The 13,672-nt window shown below is 44.8% G+C and overlaps 1 protein-coding gene across 1 annotated transcript in view; it reads left to right on the top strand.

Moving 5' to 3' along the window:
- The window catches only part of LOC146073033 (protein unc-13 homolog B-like), an 80,114-nt gene that overhangs the window by 15,861 nt on the left and 50,581 nt on the right, over positions 1-13,672 (top strand). The window contains exon 5 of the mRNA XM_083180209.1: positions 2,583-2,703. Coding sequence (XP_083036335.1) covers positions 2,583-2,703 — 121 coding nt within the window. The remainder of the gene's footprint in view (positions 1-2,582; positions 2,704-13,672) is intronic.

Genomic DNA, 13,672 nt, shown 5'->3' with positions numbered 1-13,672 from the left:
AAATAATTAAATACTGCCGTATATCTCTACCTTTGTGGTCTGGGGCTCACTGGCTATACTGCCGTATGATTGATGCAATTAAACTTCTTTGGGGGCACTCCAGGGGCACAGGGGGTATCCTGTAGTGGGCTGCCACACAAGCCCATTCACATTTTTTGAAATATGGCTATCCACAGGTTGTTCAGTCTGCCATTTGAGATTGGGATCTTTCAGCACAGAGACAAACTGCACATCAGGGTCAGGATTAGGAAAGTTGTTAAACGGGGTTTCGACCATGAATCAATCACATCATTAAATTACTTAATAATCAATCAATCATAATCACAATCAAGCCAGATAGGGGTCTTGTTAAATATTACTGACCAAAATAGATACACACACACACAACTAATACTGCCTCATCTACCTGTCTGGTCTAGTGCCCACTGCCTAGTACTACCGTATCTACCGTCTGGTGCCTAGTACTTCCTATTACTGCCTTATCTACCGGTCTTGTGCCTAGTACTGCAGTATCTACCGTGTGGTGTCTAGTACTGCTTCATCTACCTGTCTGGTCTGGTGCCCACTGCTGAGAGTCATTCGTATGAGGGACTTGTCTTTTAAATGCATACAACTGATTGCATTCCACTAATGAGAGTAATTGATTGCTGCACCAATCGCCCACTGCTCCTCGGCTGCACTGTGTAAACAGTGCACAATCAAGCCAGATAGGGGTCTTGGTGCTTGTTTTGAGGTTGTAGCAAGGGGGTGCAGCTACGAGTCGTAACACCTTGAGAGAAGATCAGTACTTCTCTACCGGCAAAGGACATCCTCCTCGACAGAGCGCACAGCTTCACGAGGGATGCATGTGAAGCAGTGAGCAAAGGGAACACCCGCCTAGCGAGCCAGATCATCTGAATCCACCCTAGCGATCAATAGAGTTACAGAAGTCGCAGCCAGATAGAACTCTTCCAGCTGCCACCTAGTCATTGATTAGCCCCCTCCACTACACCCTTTAGGCAATGATTGACGAGACGAATGGTAATAATAAATAATAAATGAATAATATTACTAATCACCAAATAAAAAATCAGATGAAATTAATTATAAATAATCACAATCAAGACAGATAGGGGTCTTATGAAATATTAAACTGACCAAAACAGATACACACTCTGCACCATCGAGCAGGTGATCACTGACATGCCAGGTGCAACGGTCTTTAGCACCCTGAACGCCAAGTGTGGGTTTTGGCAGATCCCTCTGGACAGAGCCTCTTCCATGCTTACTGCCTTCATGACCCCTATTGGGTGCTACGTCTTCCTACGCATGCCCTATGGCATCACCACGGGCAGCAAAGTTTTCCAGCGCTGCATGGAGCAAAAGTTCGCTGGCTCTCCCTTTGACATCATCGCTGTCAGCATCCTCCTTATCTGCACAGCCGGGTCCATCAGTTACTCCCACTGCTGCAACCAATGCTAGTGATGGTTACGCATGCCCTATGGCATCACCACGGGCAGCAAAGTTTTCCAGCGCTGCATGGAGCAACAGTTTGCTGGCTTTCCATTTGACATCATCGCTGTCAGCATCCTCCTTATCTGCACAGCCGGGTCCATTAGTTACTGCCACTGCTGCAACCAATGCTAGTGATGGTTTACATTACATTACATCTTCCATCTGCCACCTTAAAATTGATTAGCCCACTCCCCTACACCCATTAGGCAATGATTTAAGAGACGACTGGTAATAATAAATGAATAATAATCACAAAATTAAACAATCAGATTACATTATCACACAATCAAGCCAGATAGGGGTCTTGTTGGATGTTAAAGTGATCGAAACAGTTACACACTTGCAGACAAACTCTGTGCTGCACAAAATGCCCACCGCTCCTTGGCTGCACATGGTAAACAGTGCATGATCAAGCCAGATAGGTATCTTTTATGGGCCTATTTTTTTAAACTGCCATCATGTCTGCCGCTGCAGTGCCACTCTTACATGAGCCACGTGTTTGTGCCGCACACTTGTGTGGCTTAGCATAGTTATCCAGCTACCTCAGTGCAAACTTTGGCAATAAAAACAATATTGTGAGGTGTTCAGAATACACTGGAAATGAGTGTAAATGAATGTTATTGAGGTCAATATAGCGTAGGAGCAAAAAAAACACCAAATTCTGCAATTTTAGCTGTTTTTAGGCTTTTTTAACAAAAAAATCAGAACCCAAAACCCAAATAAATCCAAACACAAAACACTTAGGAGGTGTTTTGCCAAAACCCATTAGAACCCAAAACCTCAAGGTAATCAGAACCCAAAACCCGAAAAGTGGCCGGTGCACATCTTTGTGCCTGGGCTGCGAAAACCCTGCCCGTCTCGGCTTCTGGTGCTGAGTACTTTTTGTCTTTTAACTCCTACTTGGTGTAAATGTCACCGCTTTTACTTTTTTATTTATTTATTTTTTCATGTTATACTAGGTTTATTACTGTCAGCGTCTACTTTGTTATTGAACTGTACTTGACGTGCTTTTATTATTGTGTTGTTTGGGATGTATCATACAAGACCTTTTATGTTTGTCTGATTATTGCCACTTTTTACAATGTCAGGAAGGATCTGGGGAATGGTGGACATTATATTCTGAAGTTGTCACAAATGGAGATGAGATTTGTACTATTAAACCAACACTCCATCAGATACTATTGGATCTTTTTTTTGCGGATCCGTTTGGTAAGTAGAATGCTACATTGTATAAAGATGCTACTGTATATTATTATGTGACAAAAGTGAGCTCCTCTACAGCATGCCCGTTAGGTTTCCCAGGCAGGGCAACCGAGGGGGCGGGGGGTACTAATTACCCAGGCTTGCTGGAGGGGCCCTACAGGGCAGGGGCTCTGGTCCGACCCCTCCCTTCCCCCTCCGTCCCTCCCAGGTAGCAACAGCAGCACACACTTCTACAGCATGTACTGTGCTGATAGCAGGCTCAGCATGAGCATCTCACTGACAGCGTGTGAGCTCATGCTGAGCCTACTGTCAGCTCAGCACATGCTTTAGTTGTGTGCTGCTGCTGAGTTTAGAGTTTTCTTTCACCCTCCTCTAAACATTTTGGGGGCGTGGCCTAAGTGCGGGAGGTGGCCACACCCCCAAAATTTTACCAGGGCCCGGCATTCCTCTTAACTGCCCTGTTCCCAGGACTGAATCATAAATGAAAAAAGGTGCGAAACGTCAACAAGACATGACATTACAAAGGGAGCAAATTTCCTTGTTTATGGTAGATTGGAATTTAAAGCATCTTTGACCAGACTCAAGTTAGTCATAAATGTGAATGAATATGGAATTATGCGTACAGTTATCCTCCTAGCGGAATTGAAATGATAAAAATCTATAAAATGTCTAGTAATACTTGTGGAACACAATCTGTCCGATACAGATTATTCAAAGGCAATGAAGATGTATGCATGTAAAATGTAGATAGAAATCATTCTGACCTTTTATGCTCATCGTTTTGCATTGCAAAGCTTATATTGCTAAATGTCATGGTGCACTGTATTTCTAAATCGGCATTTTGCGGAAATTATAGTCTATAGGGACAATCCAGTTCTTCACAATGTTTCTATTGTTTCCCATTATTCTCACACACTATAGAGGCGTTTGGCGTGACTGCAACAAAGATGTATGAGAACATATCTGTACTATATCTCACTAAATTGAACAAGTCCTATAGAACATTTTTTGGTACTTGTTTCCTAGCACGGCCACAACGATCTTAATCGTGGTCATCGGGGGTAAAATCGGGGCCATCGCGGCCGCTAAAAAAATCGGGTGCGATGGGCCAGACACGATGCCCGCGATTTTCCCATAGAGAACAATGTTAAATGGCTCAATTTACCCGCGATGACCACGATTTCCCATAGAAAACAATGTGAAATGGCTCAATTTAGCCAAATTATCATAGGAACAATAGTAAATGGGCCAAAAACACCCTTGAACATTGAAATGTCCCCCCAAAAGTAGTTGACGCCACCCCGCCATCAACGTGAACCCGAAGCGTGGCGAGCGCAGCGGTACGCGTCCTCCGACCTTTTCATGCCCTACTATCCACTAGGGCGTGGAGTGAGAATAGAATAGTGTGGCGAGCGCAGCGAGCCACCGAGCCCGAAGCGTGGCGAGGGGACGCGGATACCTTCACAGTTATACGCGTCCCCTCGCGGGCTTCCCAGGTGTCCATGGCGACGCGGTATCAATTCCATTTATTTTTTTTAGATAAATGGAGAGATATTGGGACTCATAGTGTCAGGGCCTGATTAACCAGTAGGCTGATGAGGTTGCAGCCTGGGGTGCAGGGTCCGGGGGCATCTCAGGCACAAGAGATTGTGGAGGCACGGGAGCACTCCTGGTACTGCTGGAGTTGGGGCAGAGCAAAGTCTCATGAGATCTCCCCTGTGAGCAGCAATGCATGCTGGGATTGCCGGTGTCACCATGGCAGGGACTCCAGGAAGAGGATATCCATGGCTGGCTGTATCGCCAAGGCTGTGATTGATGTCACTGCCGCTGTTGTCAGCACTGCTGATGGTGGGGAAGGTGAGTGGCCACTTCTGTATTAGCCTAGGGTGGCTGGAACTATAAATATGTATATATAATTTCTCAAATTAGAAAACACTTGCCCAGGTGCCTTTGCTGAATAAAATAGGTGCCCGCTGCCCGAGTGAAGTTACATTACCAAATCCAAGTAAAATAACGTCACTCCTGAGGCAAGAACAATATGGAGGATATTACTCCTTAATCGCCTAGTGCTCAAAGAAAGTGTCTCAATATAATAATTTTTCAGCTCATAGAAAGGCGTCCCTTCAAAATTCACGGACCCAATAGTACATTCAGCAATCAGAAGCCACCTTGTGTCACCAGTCTGAGAGCAGGATTTTGTCTTGTTTATGTGAAATATTTTCCCATTATATGAGTGTAATTATATGTAAAGTGACAACCGAAATCCTGAATGTCAGTGTTTTAGTGTTAACGTTTTCTTCTATCACAGATTGACAAAATGACAACCTACAACACTGGTCTGAAAGGCTTGTTTTCGATCACTACTTTTCATATTCATTGTTTGAGCACATTCTTATTTATAAATAATCACAGTATATGAATTTATGTAGGAACTTGATCTGTTGTCAACATTTTTCAAAATATTTCCTTGGTTAAATTTTTCTTCCTCTACCATAAAAAAAAAATTATACGTACATATGTATGTCATTGGTTCCTCCAACACATGCACAAGGGAAAGTCCCATCATACTACTGTCTGCTACTTTTTGTTTTGCAACTAAACCAATGTAACTACTTTTTTTATTTTTGTCCCAAGCCCCTAAAATTTGGTATAATTTTGATTCAGTTGCTAACCATAAAACATTAGTCCTTTATCTGCACCGTAAATCTCTAGACATTACAATAATTATATGCTATTATATTAAAAATTCAAAGCTTAGAAACTCTTTAGCGTTAAGACTGTTCTTTAAACATTTCTTAAAGAGAATCCGCCCCCACTGTCACCTTGCCTTTGGCCAGTACCTGCCCTGAAATTCTATCCTTTATCTCCTGTCTGAAATTTAATATGCAAGTCATGTTTTAAAGTCCTGGATGTGTTTTCTCAGCTATAAAGCTGAAACTAAATGTTATATGTGCTGTATGAACAATATATTTGAACACATTTATGTTCTTAACTATTCAAAGAGAGTGGAGCTGGAAACACCCTATTTTTGGGCTGAAAGTATAATATAATGTGACCCTGAGGGGAATGGCTTCTCAAGAAATTATGATGTGCCAGTGTCATTCTCATATTGTCTTATTCGCTACATTGGCAGTGAGTAGGGTGTACTTGGTAGAGCATCACAAACTTTACTGCCCTGCAGGCCATTTGTTTGTCCTTTTTGGCCACCAAAGGCCACTGTTCAATCTCTGGTGAAAGGCATCTGGCTTGCCTGCTAGTAATGGTCACAGTGTGTTGTGCCGCATTGGTCACCATTCTATGTATTCCTGCCCCAAGTGACAAAACTACCAGGCTGCCTAAAATTTGGGCTGGTTGAGGATATATTTTTGATTATTTATCCTATATATTCTTATTTATTGGTAGTATTTTGTTTCCATCAATGGCCTAATTGTAATTAATAAAAACATTTGTGAAATGTATGTAATGGGGACCACGTGCATTGCAGGTGCCTTCCTTGCAGGGCCTTTCAGTCCTATGTAAATACCAGGAATATAGGCGGCATTCACGGATTTGTATTGAAAAAACAATGCAACCTTTATTGCATATTCAGAGATCCGACATGTTTCGAGCCACCTGGCCCGTCCTCAGGGATCAATTACATAGTGCATCACACGTGTTAAAATACTCTCCAGAAAATCCCGCCCCATAATCGCAATAAAAAACCTCACCTGCGGGGGGTCCGACGTCTTCCGTCTCCTTTCCCTTCACCACGGGCAGCCATTCAATGACGTCATCACAGGGTGCCTTCCAGATCTCTCTGTCCGGCCATTCCTATGACGTCATCACGCACGTCCCCGCTGTCAGTTCTTGGATCCCGGAAGCATCACCTTCCCCGCTGTGTAGTGTTGTTATAGCAACATAAACAAACTGCAAAAAAATAAGTGAAAATACATATGAGGCTAAAACAGACATATTAAGAGACCCTGAATGGGTCATACGTGATACACATCTAAAAATATAGTAAATAAAAAATACATGTTACAGATGTTAAAAAACAACATGTCATACAAAGCGCGTATGTACCTGTCAGACACACTTCAATAGCTGCATTGATGTGTCGCACCAGCACACACGTATAAGGGGAAATGGTTCTTGGTATAAATCAATTATTACTATTTCATCATGTACATAGGAATAATTTAGCTAACCATACTTATAAATATCCAATAAACAGACATCTATGTACTTCACAAGCACTTATAGATCTCATAAAAAAAATTATATCATAAAAAAATGATAGAGGCCATGCTGTTCATTTAACCCCTTTGGTGACAGTGTCCAGTAAGAAAATCCACTTATGCTGCTTTCAGACCGCAAAACTGGCTTTGACCCTGTATTTGGAAACGTTTCCAAAAACGGGTCTGCCAGATAAAACCCCTTTCACACCGCAGCTCTTAAACGGTATATTACCGTTTAAGTGCCGATTTTTTGACACTGGCAGACCCGTTTTTTGGAAACTTTCCAAATACAGGGTCAAAGCCAGTGCAGCCTTCAGCCCTCCCCTCCGTGCAGCTCCCCCCTCCCCCCGCGCGTGTCGACGCCCCCCCCCCCCGTGTCGACCTACCCCCGTGCAGCCGGTACCTCCGTTGTGGATCCCGGCACTGCAGTTCTGTATGGTCGGAAGCACTTATGAAAAAAAGTGTCTTTCAGAAAATGGCTGCCCCATAGGTAAACTGCCCCATAGGTAAACTGTCTTTCGTATAGGGGGCAGCCATTTTCCAAAAGTCACTTTTCTTATAAGAAAAGTGACTTTTGGATAAGAAAAGTGACTTTTGGAAAATGGCTGCCCCCATACGAAAGACAGTTTTTTTAAACAAGTTTTCCTATGGGGCAGCCATTTACTGAAAGACACTTTTTTTCATAAGTGCTTCCGACCATACAGAACTGCAGTGCCGGGATCCACAACGGAGGTACCGGCTGCACGGGGGTAGGTCGACACGGGGGGGGGGGCGTTGACACGCGCGCGGGGGGGTGTCGACACGCGCGTGGGGGCGGGGCGGCTCCAGTGCTGTGAATATTTAATGAGCGCTCATTAAATATTCACTGTGCTGAATTTTGGACCCAGCTCATTGGCTGGGTCCTAAATACCGTTTCAGAACCCAATTTTGAGCCTAAAATACCGGTTCTGAAACGGGTAGGACCCTGCATTTTAACCGGTTAGAAAAAACGGTATTTTCTAACCGGTTAAGTGGTCCTGCACCTTTCAGACCGCACAGATTACCGTTTTAAAACGGTAAAAAAACGTCAATATACCGTTTACAAAGTGTGGTCTGAAAGGGGCATTAGACTCTGCCTGCAGGAGCATTTTACTTCTATTGCCTCCTCTTTTTGGAACTGGAATATGATCTATAATTTTAGTTCTAATACTGGCTACATTGTGATTTTTTTTTTTTTAACAAGCATTGTCTAGCCACTGGCTAATCGCTACTGCCAGTGTTGACTGCTTGTCTGATAGCCAGTCAGTGGTTTGCCATGCGCTCCTTAAATAGACCAATTATGGTCAATAATTTAAAACTGATAAAAAAATATATATATATATATTACACATTTTATTTTTGCGATTAATTACAATGCTCGGTACATAAGTGACGCATTCCTACAATCTCAATGCCAGCGGTTTCATACTTGTTGCCAGGTGGGATTACGTGCTTGTTGCCAAGGGGGATTACATGCTCGTAGTCTTACGGGGTTCCATGCTCCTTGCCACGAGGGGGAAAACATGCTTGCTGCCATAGGGGTTACATGGTTATTGCTATGAGGGAATTCATGCTTGCTGCCATAGGGGGTTAAATGCTTATTGCCTGTGGGGGTGGGGGGAAATGCATGCTTACTGACATAGCGGTTAAATGCTCGTTGCCAGCGGGAAATGCATGCTTGCTGCCATAAAGGGATAAATGGTCATTGCCAGGGGGAAATACTATACATGCTTGCTGCCATAAGGGTTAAATGCTCATTGCCACTGGGGAATACATGCTTACTGCCATAGGGGTTAAATGCTCATTGCAGGGGGGAGGGACGGCGCCGTGGAGGCACAGGGGGTGACATTCTATGGATTGAGATAAATGCGCATGTTTTCATATCGCACCACTTCGCCGCTATTCGCCCTTTTTAAAATCACATTTTTTTGTAATAAATCGCATATTTAATGTGATGCGCTTTGGAGGCTGAAAAGTGCGAAGTGGTGCGATTTGCGGCGAAGTGGTGCGAATTAAGTCACAAAAAAGTGCGATTTCTTCCGCCGGTCATGTGCGAGTTTTGGACCAACCGGAGTGCGATTTACAAAACTGTCTCCGCATGACTAAAAACCCCCCAACCTATTGGCCCACCTCTGTCCCCTCCATTATGCATCACACCCCCTATATAAAGGGGCACTGGCGCCATTTCACTCTTTGATAGGAAGTAAGGAGCATGGAGAGGAGCAGTGGCAGTGTGAGTAGAGGAAGAGGTGTTGGTGGCAGAGGGAGCAGTGGCAGAGGGACCAGTGGCAGCAGCCAGCCAAGTGGGAGAGCCAGCAGTGTGGCAGGCAGCATGGCCACAGCAAGGCCAGCCCCAGACCAGGCCCTGGGCGTCCAGCCCCAGCAGGAGGAGGTGGAGGATCCGCTGGCATCCCCATCCTATAGCCAAGACCTTGACCATACCCCACAGCAGCTGCAGGAGGGCCACATGTCAGAGATGGAGGTGTGAAGGAGGAAGACACTGGCATGGAGGAGGAGGGGTAGATGGCTGGAGTAGAAAATGAGGAGGAGGAGGAGGTAGAAGCTGGCCGCACAAAAAGTGGCCGAAAGGTCAGATTTTCCTACGAGGAAAATGCTGCGCTTGTCCGGGCTATTATGCCTGTGTTTGACCGGTTACTTGGCAAAACTCACCACAAGACCACTGCACAGCGCAAAAGGGCTATGTGGAAGGACATCACCCAGGCGGTGAACGCTGTAAGTCAGCACAAGCGCCTGGTCAGAAATGTCAAGAAGAGATTTAATGACATCAAAAGGCAGCTGAAAAGTAAAATGGCCATGGAGTTGGAGGAGGCCACCAAGACTGGCGGAGGAAGCCCCACCACTGTGTGCTACACATCCTATGAGGTGAAGTTGAAGCGCATCATACCCCCTGAGGTCCTGCCTGGCATGCACGTCGCGGATACCGATAGGCCGCAAACGCCATCCAGAGCCGGTAAGTGTGACCACATGCAATCTTAAACAAACATGCCAATGTTTTCAAACTGTAATCTTCACTTGAATTGTTATGCTAAGTAAAGTGCTGCTGTGGAACTACATAGCCCAGCAAGGTCATGCACAAGCAATTGCCTGCTCCTACTTTCAAGTTGCTCATAATGCTGGGCCTTGTAGTTCCGCAACTGCTGATATTGATCAACACTGTAACATTCTTTCTAGCAGCGTAACATGTATGTGGCCAAAAACACATAGGTGTACTGGTGGTTTAGCTGCCATGCCTACATACCACAGATTATCCAATAGTTGTCATGTGTACAATAGTTTAATAATACTCTAACAAAATAATCTGGAAAAAAAAAAATCATGTGGGGAATAAATAATGTAGTCCTTATCCAAATGAAGTATTTTCCATTAATGTAATTTCAATGCATGTTTGCCATAAATGCTTATCCATTGCAAGGTACATAATGGCTGCCCATTTTTCCTTTCACAGATTGTCCATCCCGAAGTGCTCACGCATCCAAGACAAGAAGGCCCGTTGCTGCAGAATCTGTGGAAGCAGGTAAATTAACAAAAAACAGGCCATTACACATACAGTACACACACCCATGTTACATCAACAATATCTCACACTACATTCATTTCCTGCTGCTACATTGCAACGGAAATGAATGTAATCTGAGCTAGGCATGTGATTTATTATTAATGTCAATGTTACGTGCTGTATCGGGGTACATGTGTAAGTACATAAGACCCCTAGGTATGTGCATCTAGCATCTCAAGCCCTTTCTAAAACAGTACTGAAGAGAGTCTGGCCTATATATGCATCAGTACTTACCTCCTCATCTGTATCCACAGGTACTATACAACTAGGAACAGATCAAACTGATTCTTCAATGATGTTGTTGGACGAAATGGACATCATTCTTGAACCCGTGGAGACCTTTGCGGCAGAGGAGGAAATACAGACCTCATCACAGAGTGATCTTCCCCCAAGTGGGGTGTCTCCCAACCCACCCCCACCCACAAGCACACCCCATACAGCAGCTTCTGCTTCCCAAGTAGCTAACTCCTTGGTCAATTTCAAGGAGAAACAAATCGAATTTATGGCCTCCCAAAGCCTGCAAATAGGTAACATACAGGGGTACATGCGTGACACGTTTCTTCAATTACGAAAAATTGCACGAAGTGTACGGGTAGGTGTAGGCACTCATGTGCGCATTGCTAATAGCATTGACACCCATTTTGCAGAACAAACTTCTGCTGTAAGGGAACAGAATAGGCATATTGGCAGCCTTGCGCAAAGTATAGCTGCACTAAGCCAATCATGCACAGCGCAGACCAATGCCTTAATAGGTATGCAGGCCCAACTACAGCAGCTGGAAGCCAATGTCGGAGGTGGCGCAGCATCAACTCTCAGTAGTGTATCTAGCACCCCAATAAGTGGATCCCCCACTTCCCCACCCCGTCGGAGTATTAGGACCCGTGGTGGGCTGGGTGCAGGTTCTAGAAGTGGTGTAGGGTTGCCTGATGTTGGGAGAAGATAGGTCATATTTTTGATAATTTTGTAATATGCAATACATCTTGTTACATCCCCCGACAGTTTTAATGTTTTAGTGGCAAAAATGCAGATTGCTTCTGACATAGTATACTGCAGTAAAAATGTCTAACCGCATACCATTGTGTCAGTGTATTATTTATCAACCAATTGTTGTGTGTATTATGACCTAGTGTAATGGTATATGACAATGGGATTGCTGTAAAGTAGTGTGGGGTAACTCCTGGCCCCGCAAAGGTTGTGGAACTACATATTCCAGCAAGCTCTGACACTCATGGTTTGGACTGTAATGGTTATAGTGTGTCAGGGCATGCTGGCACGTGTAGTTCCACAACACCAGTGAGCCATGTTTTTCAGCAAACGTAATTCATACATGTATCAAATGTACTTACAAGCTTGATACCAGCAAGGGATAGGTCAGCACCACCAGCTGCATCCTTTGGGCTCTGTGTATTAGGCTAAATGTGGGTGGAAACAGATGGTATTGGTAAATAATTTGTTTATGAGTACACTTACAGCAAAGTTACATTTTGGAATACAGGGCACATGTGCTTACCAGAAAAGTAACGGCTGATGATGTGTGTGCGCACCAGATTCCCCCTCTGCGTACCCCTCACTACCCAAGGTGTGGTAGGTTGGGCTTTCTGCACGACTGCTGCATGTTCCTCCTCCACATAGGCAGGTTGGGACAGGGCTATATTGTGCAACATGCAGCAAGCCTGGACGATCATCACTACTTTCGCAGGGTGGTAAAGCAGCGTACCCGATGACTGGTCCAAACACCGGAATCTACTCTTCAAAACGCCAAATGTGCGCTCCACCACATTGCGGGTTGCAATATGGGCTTCATTATACCGGTGCTGTGCAGGGCCCTCTGGGGAGCGCAAAAGTGTCATGAGCCAGGAAACACACCCATATCCTGAGTCAACTAAAACACAGATAGGAAGTGATTGCCTTATATGGTAAGGTATGTTTTTTTTGCAAACAGGAGACACTGGTAGAAGAACAATATGCTTGTGAAACAGGAAACACACACATTAGAGCAGGTACAAATAAGGACAGACAGGGTAATATGTAAAAAGGTAGTTACCTAGTAGCCAGCCCTCTGGCATTTGGTGGTCGGTAAATCGGTTCCAGAGGGCTGAGTGTCTCAGAATATAGGCGTCATGGCAGTTCCCAGGAAAGCCTGCAACAACACTCAGGATTTTGAGGTGAGCATTGGAAACAACCTGCACGTTCAGGGAGTGCCGCCCACGCCTATTGACGTAGACGTGGCCCCGCACGTGCGGTGCCCTAATCCCAATGTGTGTGCAGTCTATAGCTCCCAGCACGTGAGGGAATGCTGAGAGTCTATAGAAAGCCAACTTGTGGTCCTGCCACTCCAACTCAGAACTGGGGAATCTGATGTATGTCCGCCACAACTTCTTTAAAGCAAGCAACACTTGAGTAAAATGCTTAGAGAAAGTGGCCTGTGATACCCCCAAGGACCATGAGGTCACAGACTGAGTGGAGCCTGTGGCCAAATAGTAGAGGGCACACATTAATTTGTGCAGCCCAGACACTGCATAGTTGCCTCCCCCAAAAGGGTCCAAATCATCTCTCACCTGCTCATATAAGTCCAACAGGTTAATGCGGTTCAGCCTAAACCTCCCCACAACCTGTTGATCCGAGAGGGAGTCCATGTACAGCCGAGCACGATACATACGTGGGGTACGCAGTAGTCGGGGGGCTACCTGGATCTGGCGCGCAGCTTCCTCCCTCCTGCGCAGCTCATCCAAATGGGCCACATCACAGATAAGCAACTCCAAACCACTCTGCAAAATCTCCATGTCTCAAACCCTCACAGGTGTCCTTAATGATGTTGGGGTTTATGTAGGGGTGTTTCTGAGTGAAAATGAGGGCACCTGTGCTGAAATTAACCATGTGTGCACTTGACCAAAGTGAGTTCTGGGCCAAATCGCCAAACAGAACCTGGTCTGAAATAAGTGCGATTATTAGACACCTAAAAAGTGCGATTTGCGAAAACGCATTGCATTAAATAAGCGATTTGTATACTTTTCTGTACGAAAACATCTGGATGCGATATAAATGCGAATTTATCTCGCACTTTTGGTCCGCATGCGTTAACGCACATAATATGCGATTTCAGTCCCTTAGCGCATCCTATTAAATTGGCGATTTGACGGAAAAATGTGATGTCGCCATTTTG

Source organism: Crinia signifera, chromosome 4, assembly GCF_055691185.1.
Source record: "Crinia signifera chromosome 4, ASM5569118v1, whole genome shotgun sequence".
In the NCBI taxonomy this organism is placed as follows: domain Eukaryota; kingdom Metazoa; phylum Chordata; class Amphibia; order Anura; family Myobatrachidae; genus Crinia; species Crinia signifera.
This window is presented reverse-complemented; position numbering and strand designations above follow the sequence as displayed.